The sequence below is a fragment of the Oryctolagus cuniculus genome, chromosome 13 (genome assembly GCF_964237555.1).
Source record: "Oryctolagus cuniculus chromosome 13, mOryCun1.1, whole genome shotgun sequence".
Classification (NCBI taxonomy): Eukaryota; Metazoa; Chordata; class Mammalia; order Lagomorpha; family Leporidae; genus Oryctolagus; species Oryctolagus cuniculus.
In genome coordinates, this window is record NC_091444.1 from 24808359 (window position 1) to 24821010 (window position 12652).

Sequence of the window (12652 nt, forward strand, 5' to 3'; positions counted from 1 at the left end):
GGAGCTGGGTTGATCTAAAGCCAGGAGCTGGGAGCTGCTTCCGGGTCTCCCACATGAGTGTAGGGTCCCAAGCATTTGGGCCATCTTCTACTGCTTTCCCAGGCCATGAGCAGAGAGCTGGATCAAAAGAAGAGCAGCTGGGATGTGAACTTGTGTCCATGTGGGATGCTGGTGTTGCAGGCAGAGGCATAGCCTACTATACCACAGTGCCAACCCCCATTTATGAACTTTTTTTTTTTAATATTTATTTATTTATTTGAAAGGCAGAGTTACAGAGTGGCAGAGGCAGAGAGAGAGAGGGTTTCCATCCACTGGTATACTCCCCAAATGGCCACAATGGCTGGAGCTGTGCCCATCCAAAGCCATGAGCTTCTTCTGGGTCTTGCACACGAGTGCAGGGTCCCAAGGACTTGGGCCATCTTATACTGCTTTCCCAGGCCATAGAAGAGAGATGGATTGGAAAAGGAGCAGCCACGTCTTGAACTGGTGTCCACATGGGATGCCGGCACTGCAGGCTGTGGCTTAACCTGCTATGCCATGGCATTGGCCCCTTTTATGAGTTTTATAAATGGACAAAATAAGATGCATTGTTAAAACGCAGAAGAGTGGTTATTTCTGGAGGGTAGGGTCATACCTACAGAGATGAACCAGAGGACTCCTGGGTTGCTGGTAAAGTTCTTTCTCATCTTGGTTTGCTGTAATTCAGATGCATACCTTGTGATAAGTATTTGCATGGAATTTTATAAACTTGTACATTTTCTCTGTTTCTATTTTTCTGCCCAATAGAGAGTTTTAAAAAGTGAAATATTTTTAAAAAGGCACTCTCCCCAAAAAAGGATAGTGACAATTTTTTGGGTTAAATTTGTTATTTATTCATTCATTCATTTATTTAAAAGGCACAGTTAGAGAGAGGGGAGAAATAGAGATCTTCCATCAGCTGATTCACTCTCCAAATGGCTGTAACAGCTTGGGCTTGGCCAGGCCAAAGCCAGGAACCAGGAACTCCATCCAGGTCTCCCATGTTGGTACAAGGACCCAAGCACCTAGGCCATCTTCTGCTGTTTTCCCAGATATGTTAGCAGGGAGCTGGATCAGAGGTGGATCCCAGCTGGGAGTTGAACTGATGCCCATATGGGATGCTGCTTGTTAGTTTTTATCATCTTGTTTGATATTTATTGTTGAATTTATAAGAGTTGGTAGATGGAGAATGGAGAAAAGCTCACATTTTATTTTTTACAGTGTGAATTTATGTGATAAAATATAAATAGTGCCCTTGCAGGGCTGACCTTTTCACAGTAACTCACCTTCTGTATCAATGTTGAGAAACAAAAGTAAATCATTCCTTTCAGTGCTGCCTTCTAGATGCTTGGGGAATGGTAGTAGGATTCGTGCTCTTGAGAAACTTGCCTTTCAGAATAACACAGCTGAAAGCTGACTGAATAAAGTTGAATGAAGACCTGCGTAAGACTGGACTCAAGAAAATTCTGAATATAAGGACTATTATGTTCAGTTAGTTATGTTTAAAGAGAAGAATTAGGGAACTTATTTCTGAGGTCATGTTCTGGGTGTCAGTTTAAAATGGTTCTTTGTAACAGTCAAACTTGGTCTGTTTTCTTAACTTCTGTTAAACATGTTCTTAACAGGTGGAGAGAGAACCTGCGGAGTGCATGAACTTATCTGTATCAGAAAAGGTAAGTGCTGTGCATGGTTATTTACATACTAAAAATATTTGAGTTATAATAAATTTTAGTAAGATGATAGATTATTTGGATTTATAAGGCATCTAATTTAATAAATATTATATTTGTTATTTGTATTATTGACTTAAGCATTCCTGAAGTGCCTATTGCTTGCCATGAGAGTTGTGACTTTATATGTAGTTTCCATGGGCTGATAAAGCCTGGTGTCTAATGTGCTGGTTTTGAGACCTGGTGAAGAGGCACAGAATGGAGGGTTTGATTTTTGTTTCCTTTCAGAATCTGGAATCTGAGTGCATGCTGGTCTCCCATTGACTTTGTCCTGTTACTGAACCCATCAGAGATGTGAGGAGTTGGTTGAAATTCAGGTTGGGAGCATGTCCAAGGACCCCATCATCCTTTGACACCAACAGTCTGTGCTTCCTAGAAGGAGCCACCTGACCACTGGGTGGTTCAACAAGGTGGCCCCAGGAAAGGTGATTCAGTTATTAGGTGGCAGTCAAGGAATCAGGTATTCTTTAGATTTGGAAAAATCAGGAGAACCTTGGGAGGCCCCACAACTTGTTTTTCAGTAATTACAACCTGTGAAGTGGTATGGAGAAAAAAAGAAGCTATACTTGGAAAGGTCAGGGAAAGGAAACCTTATAAATATACTACTTTTGTCTCTTTTTTAAGTTTGGGGCATTTTCTTTTTCTTACATCTGTCTTGAAAACTTACTTGGTCCTCCTGAGTCTGGCCAGCTAGCTGCCTTCCCCTCCCTACTCTTTTATCACAAAGAGGGTTGGAGCACTGTCAGTGTTTGTGAAATGTGGATGTGATCGGCATGCCAGGCAAACTGCAGCTCAGAAAAGCTTCCACTTTAGAGTTGAAAAGAAAATTTTAATCCTTCTCAAATGAATTTACGTGACTTCTGCTGACGTGGTCACACTAATTTATCCGTATGTCAGTGCCTGCGATTGCTGTTCATTTAGAAAGCATCTCCTTCCTTTATTAAAGTGTTGCTTATCTATCATACTTTTCCTCTGGAACCACAAAGAAGGACATTGAAGCCAGTTTCCTTTTTGATCTGTACTGCTTCTCTGAAAAGTTTATACTTTATTCTTACTCTTTGTAAACATTTATAGTCTTCTACTCTATCAACCCAAGATTACTGAAAATTTTATAGATAATTTTAAAGTTATTACATTGTTCCAGGACAATATTTTAAAACTTTTAATTTGATGGAACAGTAGGAAGCTGTGATCAGATGAAATCAAATACTATTTTTATTTTTTTTTGACAGGCAGAGTGGACAGTGAGAGAGACAGAGAGAAAGGTCTTCCTTTTGCCGTTGGTTCACCCTCCAATGGCCGCCACGGGAGCCAGGTGCTTCTGCTGGTCTCCCATGGGGTGTAGAGCCAAAACACTTAGGCCATCCTCCACTGCACTCCCGGGCCATAGCAGAGAGCTGGCCTGGAAGAGGGGCAACCGGGACAGAATCCAGCACCCCGACTGGGACTAGAACCCGGTGTGCCGGTGCCACAAGGCAGAGGATTAGCCTACTGAGCCACGGCGCCGACCGAAATCAAATGCTGTTAAAACTGTGTTCATGTGAAGAGAGAATCAAGAATAGCAACAGCTGGAAAGAAAGAAACTAAAATATGCAGTTCTTTTGTGTCTTCTGTGGTACTGATAGCTACAAAGGAGAAAGCAGTATAGATACAGATGATCTGAATATACTTTTTTATTCTTACTATTTTCTTTAATTTTTTTAAAGATTTATTTACTTATTTGAAAGTCAGAGTTACACAGAGAAGGAGAGGCAGAGAGAGAGAGGTCTTCCATCTGCTGGTTCATTCTTGAATTGGCTGCAGTAGCTGGAGCTATGCTGATCCAAAGCCAGGAGTCTGGAGTTTTTTCCAGGTCTTCCACGCGGGTGCAGGGGCCCAAGGACTTGGGCCATCTTCTGCTGCGTTTCCAGGCCATAGCAGAGAGCTGGATTGGAAGTGGAGCTGCCAGGACTCGAACTGACGCCCATATGGCATGCCGGTACTGTGGGTGGCGGTTTTACCCATCACGCCACAGCGCTGGCTCCTCTTGCCTTTTTTTTTTTTTTTTTTAATTGCTTCTACCATACCTATCCAGGTAGTCTTGCCCAGATTTCTTGCCTGGATTTCTCTATATTGGCCTGACATTTTCGCTTTCTTCCATCTTTCTACAGAAAGTTAATTCTGTGATTGAAATTTCAAAAAATTTGTTCACACTATAGCCATGTTGTGGAAAAATGTCTGAATCTCTGTGTGTGTCTTCAACATTAAGTAGTATTGTGTCCTAGTGGATATTCCATATATATTTGAATATTGGCAGAATTAATACTCAGGGCTAAAGCTTTTGCATTTTAAGCTGGAGGTTGCATAGAGCCCAGCTTATGATGGTTATGTAAAGTAGAATACTAATTGTGATTAGTATCAATGATTCTGATAAAGTGATGTCTGTTATTACTCTGAATTTCTTTCTGCATGTTTGCTGCTTTTCTTTCTCCTTTGCTGCATTCTCCCCACTTTCAGACCTGTAAATAAAGATGTACCAGGGTTTGCCCCTGGGTTTCCTTCATTTATCCATCCCCCAACCCCCTTTGATTTTATCTAGTTTTGTTGTTTTAAGTGCCACACAGATTTATAAAGCCAATTCTGGGCTGTCTTTGAACACCTGTTCTTTTTCAAACCACTTATTTGATACTGCTGTCTGCCTGTCTGTTAGAATTATAATTTGATTTTCTCACGTAAACTGGTACCCTCTTCAGTTTGCCCAGTCTCAATGAAAAAATAGCACTGTTCACCTGGTTGCTCCAGTTCTAACTTAAAAATCATCCCCAGTGTCTGTCACCTCCTTGTTTCCATCATTGGTTAGTAAGTACATCAGTCTCACCTGCACAGTGTATTTTTAATCCAACCTGTTACTGTCATTTTAGTCTAGATCTCTGTCTTCTTTTACTCTGATCACTGTAATAGTTTTCTGATTTCCCTACTTAACTCTTATCTCCTTACATTAAATAGTAGTAATTATTTACTTGGGATACAGATAGAGAGCTCCCATCCCCTGGTTCATTCCCTAAATGTCTGCAATAACTGGGCTGGCTGAGGGCTGGAACTAGGAGCCAGGATCTCAATCTAGGTCTTCCATGTTGGTAGCAAGGACCCAACTACTTAAGCCATCACTATTACCTCTCATAGTCTTCATTAGGAGGAAGCTGGACTCAGGAGCCAGAGCCAGGAATTGAACCCAGGTACCATAATATGGGGCACAGGCATCCTAACTACCTGGCTCAGTCCTGGCTGTTGCGGTCATTTGGGGAGTGAACCAGCAGATGAAAGATCTATCTCTCCTTCTTTCTCTTTCTGTAACTTTATCTTCCAAATAAATAAATAAAATCTTTTAAATAAAAAATGTGAGAGAGAAGAGGTAAGTTGAGGAAGAAAACTATGAAGCCAAAAGAAACCAGGCCTTGATGATGTGGAAAATCCTCACCTATCCAGACTGTAAATGACACTACAATTAGTAGGTTCAGTGTCAAGAAAGCATGCCAGTGCTGTGTCATGGCAGGTGGGGCCGCCACCTGCAGTGCCAGCATCCCATGTGGGCGCCGATTCGAGTCCTGGCTGCTCCACTTCTGATCCAGCTCTCTGCTGTGGCCTGGGAAAGCAGTGGAAGATGGCCCTGCACCCACGTGGGAGAACCGGAAGAAGCTCCTGGCTCCTGGCTCCTGGCTTTGGATCGGCGCAGCTCCAGCTGTTGCAGCCAACTTGGTAGTGAACCAGCAGATGGAGGACCTTTCTCTCTCTCTCCATCTCTCCTTCTCTCTCTGTGTAACTCTGACTTTCTGGGTCTCCTATGTGGGTGCTTGGGCACTTGGGCCATCTTCCACTGCTTTCCCAGGTGCATTAGCAGGTAGCTGGGTCTGAAGAGGAGCAGCTGGGATAGGAACTGGCACCCATATGGAATGCCTGTGCTGCAGACTGGGGCTTTAACCTGCTGAGCCACAGTGCCAGCCCCTCTCTGTCACGTTTTACCTTAAGCATCATGAAGTAACCAGGCTGCGCTTTTTACATTTTTTGGAAACCTCAGCTAAATATCCAAGCTCATCTTTTATAAATCCTGCCTTTTCTTTTTTAAACTGTGGGATGCAATTCAGCTAAGCTTTCTGCCACGGTGTTACATGGGTCCCCTTTCTTGTGATTTCTGTTGCATGTTGTTCATGTTCTTAGCATTTGGCATCAGCACCTTCAGCATCTGTATTTCCACCCATGATCTGTTCGTGATGATTTAGGTGTTCTAGAGTAAGATGATACAAGTTTCTCTACCATGGTGCTAATTTCCTTCTTCGTCCCACTGGTAGAGTCATTACCATACATGTTTCTATAAGAAGTCTGTTAAAGGACATTAGGATTTTCTGTTAAGATCCTCAGAATTCTACAAGCTTCTACCCATTATCCAATTTTGAAACTACTTCCATGTTTTTAGATATGTTTTTGGAGCAGCATCCTACTTTTCAGGTATAAAACTTTTAGTTTCCTATGGCTGCTGTATCAAAGTTTACCTTTGGTAGCTTAAAATAATACAAATGTGTTCACTTGTAGTTCTGTAGAGCAGAAATCTGAAGTCAGTGTCGTTGGGCTAAGGTTAAGCTTTTCTTCTGGAGGTTTTAGGGAGAGAATCTCTCTCTTTGCTGTCTTTTAGAGGCCACCTGTATACGTTTAGTTCCTTACTCTGTCTTCGAGTCTTTCACTCCAGTCTGATTCCATTGTCTGTCTCCTTCTTCCACTACTAACTTGGATTGCCTGCCACTTGGATAATCCAGTTTAATCTTCCCATTTCAAAATCCCTGTCGTAACCAAATCCACCAAGTCCCTTTTGCCATTTAAGGTGACGTTTGCAGGTTCTGAGGGTTGGAACAGGGTCCCTATTTAACTCCACACACTTAAATGATCTGACTCTTCTCTACTTTGCACTCTTTTCCTTTACTTTTTATTAAAAGATTTTTATTTATTTATTTTAAAGTCAGGGTTACACAGAAAGAAGGAGAGGGAGACAGAGAGAGAGAGAAGTCTTCCATCTGCTGGTTCACTCCCCAGTTGGCTGCAACGGCCATAGCTGCGCTGATCTGAAGCCAGGAGGCAGGAGCTTCTTCCGGGTCTTCCACATGGTTGCAGGAGCCCAAGGACTTACGCCATCTTCTGCTGCTTTTCCAGGCCATAGCAGAGAGCTGGATTGGAAGTGAAGCAGCCAGGACTTGAACCAGCCATCATATGGGATGTCAGCATTGCAGGCGGCTGCCCCACCTGCCATGCTACAAGGCCGACCCCTCTACTTTGCACTCTTAATTTTATATGTACTTATTACCCACAATGCTTCAGCCACTTAGGTTCTCTTTCTCTTCGTTAATTGCACTAGGCTTGTTTCTGGCCAAAGACTTTATCACAGGCTATCTTTTCTGCTGTCCTGCTCTCTCCCACCAGTTTGAAGGACTTGGCTCCATTGATCCTTCAAGTCTCATTCCAAGTGTTTTCTCATGCATTCCTTACTGGCAGTATCTAAAGTATCTCCTCCCATCCCTCTTTGTTCTTTGACCACAATGAAGACATACTGTTATTTTAACACCTACCTTAATTGACAGTGATCATTTATGTAGTTATATACTTTTTTAAAAAAGATTTATTTTATTTATTTTAAAGAGTTAGAGAAGGAGAAACAGAGAGAAAGGTCTTCCATCCGCTGGTTCACTCCCCAAATAGCTGCAACGGCCAGAGCTGTGCTGATTTGAAGCCAGGAGCGAGGAGCTTCTTCCAGGTCTCCAGTGCAGGTACAGGGGCTCAAAGACTTGGGCCATCTTCTACTGCTTTACCAGGCCATAGCAGAGAGCTGGATTGGAAGTGGAGCAGCCAGGACTCAATTCAGCACCTATATGGGGTACTGACACTGTGGGCTGGAACTTTAACCCCCTGCGCCACGGTGCTGGCCCCATTATATACTTTTTTAGTTGGGGTGAACCAGCTGATGGAAGTTTTCTCTGTCTCTACCTCTTACTGTAACTCTGCCTTTCAAATAAACAAATGAATCTTTTTTAAAAAAGAATATGGTTGGGTTGTATATTAACTAGCATATTAATTTAGTTGCTTTATCAAAGACCACAAGTGACTAATCAAGAAAGGTTTACTTCTCTTTTATGTAAATGAATAAGTTGATAGGCATGATGGAGTCAGGAGATTATTTGGTGAGTTCCTTCTATCCAATGTCCCCTAAGATATGGTTTTGTTTGATATATTCGAGGTTACTATGTCCACATTCCAGTGACCAGAAGAGGGACAGGGAAAACATGTAAGCAGCTTTCTTTTAAGGATGTGATGCAGAAGTAACAAACAAGTCATTTCTACTTGTATGCAGTTGGCTAAGATTTAGTCATGTGGCTATCCATTGCTGCAGGAGAAGTGAGAATAGGTTTGCAAGGTGACATTCAAGTGAACATTAGGGCTTTATTTTGTCACTAAAAGAGAGTGGGACAGAATGGATATTGGGAGATAGCAAACTCTGAAGCAGAGTTATTCCTGTTATTCTTCAAAGGTGTTATAAAATCACAGTTATTGTGATGGTATGGAAGTGACACAGATACAGATAAATAATCCCATGAAACAGAATAGAACAGGAACAGATACTCAGATACTTGGAAACAATGTATCTAAAAGATGATATCACAGTTAAGTAGAGTAAAACTGGATTACTTGTTAAGTAGTATCAAGAAAATTGTTTACCCATTTGGAATAAAAAGGACTGTGGCTTGTGCTATAAATATTAACTAAGATAAACTCTAGTTGGTTTACTTTTGAAACATTTAGGAGAATATTTTGGATGCTATTTGATATCACTGTGGTTTACAAGTTTTCAAGTTACATGTAACAGAAGCTGAGAAGGCCGGCGCCGCGGTTCACTAGGCTAATCCTCTGCCTTGCGGTGCCGCCACACCGGGTTCTAGTCCCAGTTGGGGCGCCGGATCCTGTCCTGGTTGCCCCTCTTCCAGGCCAGCTCTCTGCTGTGGCCAGGGAGTGCAGTGGAGGATGGGCCAAGCCCTTAGGCCCTGCACCCCATGGGAGACCAGGATAAGTACCTGGCTCCTGCCATCGGATCAGTGCGGTGCGCCGGCCGCGGCGGCCATTGGAGGGTGAACCAACGGCAAAGGAAGACCTTTCTCTCTGTCTCTCTGTCTCACCGTCCACTCTGCCTGTCAAAAAAAAAAAAAAAAAAAAAAAAAAAAAGCTGAGAAGGTGATTGATAAATTTTACCATTCTTAAGTTAAAAACTTGTACATTAAGACATATTATCAGAGTGAAGAAGACAAGCCACAAAATGTGTTTGCACCGTGATGTTTGGGTCCACATTATCTCATACTCTGTGAGATACACACACACACAGACATACACATTACATATTGATTAAAGACCTATGTGTGTCCTGAAGCTATAAGACTACTAAGAAAATGTAGAGATGAAGCTCCAGACATTAGTCTGCATACTGATTTTTTGAATATGAACCCCAAAATATAGGAAACAAAACAAAAAATAGACAAATGTGGTTATAGCAAACTGAAAAACTTCTGCACAGTCTAGTGAATAATCAGTAAAGTGAAGCAACAACCTATGGGATGACAGAAAATATTTGCAAACCATATATGTGTAACAGGAGAAAGCATTTGCAAACCATACATCTAACAAGGTGCTGATAGCCAAAATATGAAAATAATTTAAATAACTCAATAGTAGGAAAGCAACCCAGTTAGAAAATGGACAAAAATCAAACACATTTCTCAGTATAACAAATGACCAACAGCTATGGGGAAAAAAGTGCTCAAAATTGCTAATTATCAGAGAAGTATAAATTAAAATCAGTGAGAGATCACCTCTCACCTATTAGGCTATTATCAAAAATAAAATAAAATAAAGATAGCCAATACTATAGAGGATATAGCAAAAAAGGAACTCTTGCACTCTGTTGGTGGATATTTAAGTTACTACAATCCTTGTGGAAAACAGAATAGGGTTTCCTCTAAAAATTCCAAGTAAAACTGCCATGTGAGCCAACAATCCCAGTATTGCACATAGTAGAGGAAATGAAGTCAGTATGTCAGAGATAAGGTTCACTGTTATTTGCAATAGCTAGTATAGGTTCAGCCCAAGTGGTGGGTCCATCACCAGATGAATGGGTAATGAAAATGTTATGTGTATATGCTGTCCAGCCTTAAAAAGGATGGAAATCCTGGGACTGGCGCTGTGGTGTAGTGGGTTAAGCTGCCACCTACAGTGCTGGCATCCCATGTGGGCACTAGTTTGAGTCCTGGCTGCTCCACATCCAATCTAGCTCCCTGCTAATGCTCCTGGGAAAGCAGCAGAAGATGGTCTAAGTCCTTGGGCCTCTGCACCCATGAGGGAGAACTGGAAGAAGCTCCTGGCTCCCAGATTTGGCTTGGCCCAACCCTAGCCATTGCAACCATTTGGGGAGTGAACCAACAGATGGAAGACTTTTTTCTCTGTCTCTTCCTCTCTCTCTAGCTCTGCCTTTCAAATACATAAAAATAAATCTTAAAAAAAAAGGAAGAAAAGCCTATCATTTATGGTAATATGGTTTAATCTGGAGGACATTATGTTAAGTGAAGTAGGCGAGGCACAGAAAGTCGTGGTCTCACTTGTATATGGAATATTTAAGAACAGTAGTTACCAGGGGCTGGAGTGATTAGGGAGATGTTGGTCAAAGGATACAAAATTTTAGTTAAATAGGAATTGAGTTCAAGAGATCTGTTGTACAAAATGGTGGCTGTAGTTAATAACAATGTATGCTTTGGGCCGGCACCACAGCTCACTAGGCTAATCCTCTGCCTTGCGGTGCCGCCACACGGGGTTCTAGTCCCGGTCGGGGTGCCGGATTCTGTCCTGGTTGCCCCTCTTCCTGGCCAGCTCTCTGCTGTGGCCAGGGAGTGCAGTGGAGGATGGCCCAAGTGCTTGGGCCCTGCACCCCATGAGAGACCAGGAGAAGCACCTGGCTCCTGCCTTCGGATCAACGCGGTGCGCCCGGCTGCGGCGGCCATTGGAGGGTGAACCAACGGCAAAAGGAAGACCTTTCCCTCTGTCTCTCTGTCTCACTGTCCACTCTGCCTGTCCAAAAAAAAAAAAAATAATAATAACAATGTGTGCTTTAAAATTGAGTAGATTTTTAAGTATTCTCAACACACACACACACACACACACGACTATAACTGTGAGATAATGTATGTTTGATTTAATTATTCCAAGGTGTAGATCTTTTTCAAAACATGTATATCACAAATACATAGAATTTAAACAAAGAAGCAAATAAATAATTGTTATAATTAAAAAAGGGTCTAAAATACATAATGATCTTTAGCACAGTTTTTTTTCTTAAATTTTTATTTTTCACATATATCAGCTACTTTAATCCCCTTCCTTTTTTTTTTTTAACCTAGAAACCTTTTATTTAAGATATACAAACTTAATGCATTTCATAAATAAAAATTTAGGAACACAGTGATTTTTCCCACCCTAATCTCCCTCCCGACCGGGACTAGAACCCGGTGTGCCAGTGCCGCTAGGCGGAGGATTAGCCTGTTGAGCCGCGGCGCCAGCCAACCTCTGTGTAGTATTCCATCATGTATATATATGATAATTTCTTTATCCAGTTTTCAGTTGATGGACATCTGGGTTGATTCCATACCTTAGCTATTGTGAATTGAACTGCAATAAACATGGGTGTGCAGATCACTCTTTCATATGCTGATTTTTTTGGTTTAGGTAAATTCCCAGGAGTGGGATGGCTGTGTTATATGGTAGGTCTATATTCAGAATTCTGAGGTATCTTCCACAGTGGCTGTACCAGTTTACATGTCCACCAACAGTGGCTTAGGGTACCTTTTCCCTCATATCCTTACCAGCATTTGTTGTTTGTTGATTTCTGTATGAAAGCCATTCTGACCAGGGTGAGGTGAAATCTCATTGTGATTTTCATTTGCATTTCCCTGATGACTAGTGATCCTGAGCTTTTTTTCATGTGTCTGTTAGCCATTTGAGTTTCTCTTTTGAAAAATGCCTGTTCAAGTCCTTTGCCCATTTCTTAACTGGATTGTTTTTTTTTTGTTGAATTTCTTGAGCTGTTTATAGATTCTGAATATTAATCCTTTATCAGTTACATAGTTTGCAAACAAATAATTTCTCCCATTCTGTCAGTTGCCTCTTCACTTTGCTGTGGTTCTTTTTCAGTGCAAAAGCTTCTCAGCTTGATATAATCCCATTTGTCAATTTTGGCTTTGATTGCCTGTGGTTCTGGGGTATTTTCCAAGAAGTCTTTGCATATGCCATTGTTTTGAAGGGTTTCCCCAATGTTCTTTAATAATTTGATGGTATTAGGTTGTAGATTTAGGTCCTTGATCCATTTTGAGTGGATTTTTATAGAATAGTTTTATATTTTATTAATGTGTAAGGATATTTCAGAAACTTCATTGAAAAATGGAACTAAAATTATGAGTTTATTTTGCTGTAAAAATTTTGGGGTATAAAATTTTTTCAAAATACGTGGAAAATATATATTAATGTCATTTCCATGAACTTTAAAAAATTTTTGTTTTCATTTTTATTTAAAAGGCAGTGAGAGAAAGACAGACTAATAACAGTGTTTATCTGCAGGTTTACCCATCAAATTCCTACAATAGCTGCTGTTGGACTAGGCTAAAACCAGGAGCTTGGAACTTCATCTAGGTCTCCCACATAGTGGCAGGACTCAAGTACTTGAGCTGGCATCTGCTGCCTTCCAGGGTGTGCATTAGCAGGAAGCTGGATCTGGATCAGAGTAGCTGGGAGTCTAACCAGCCTCTCTGATAAGGGATGTATGTGGGCATTTCAATGGTGACTTAACTGCTGCA

General features: G+C 41.5%; 1 protein-coding gene across 2 annotated transcripts in view; it reads left to right on the plus strand.

Annotated features, from left to right (window-relative positions):
• The window catches only part of SYT14 (synaptotagmin 14), a 249427-nt gene that overhangs the window by 15823 nt on the left and 220952 nt on the right, over positions 1–12652 (plus strand). For both annotated transcript variants that reach the window (XM_051820526.2, XM_017347809.3), the window contains exon 2: positions 1644–1691. In XM_051820526.2, coding sequence (XP_051676486.1) covers positions 1644–1691 — 48 coding nt within the window. The remainder of the gene's footprint in view (positions 1–1643; positions 1692–12652) is intronic.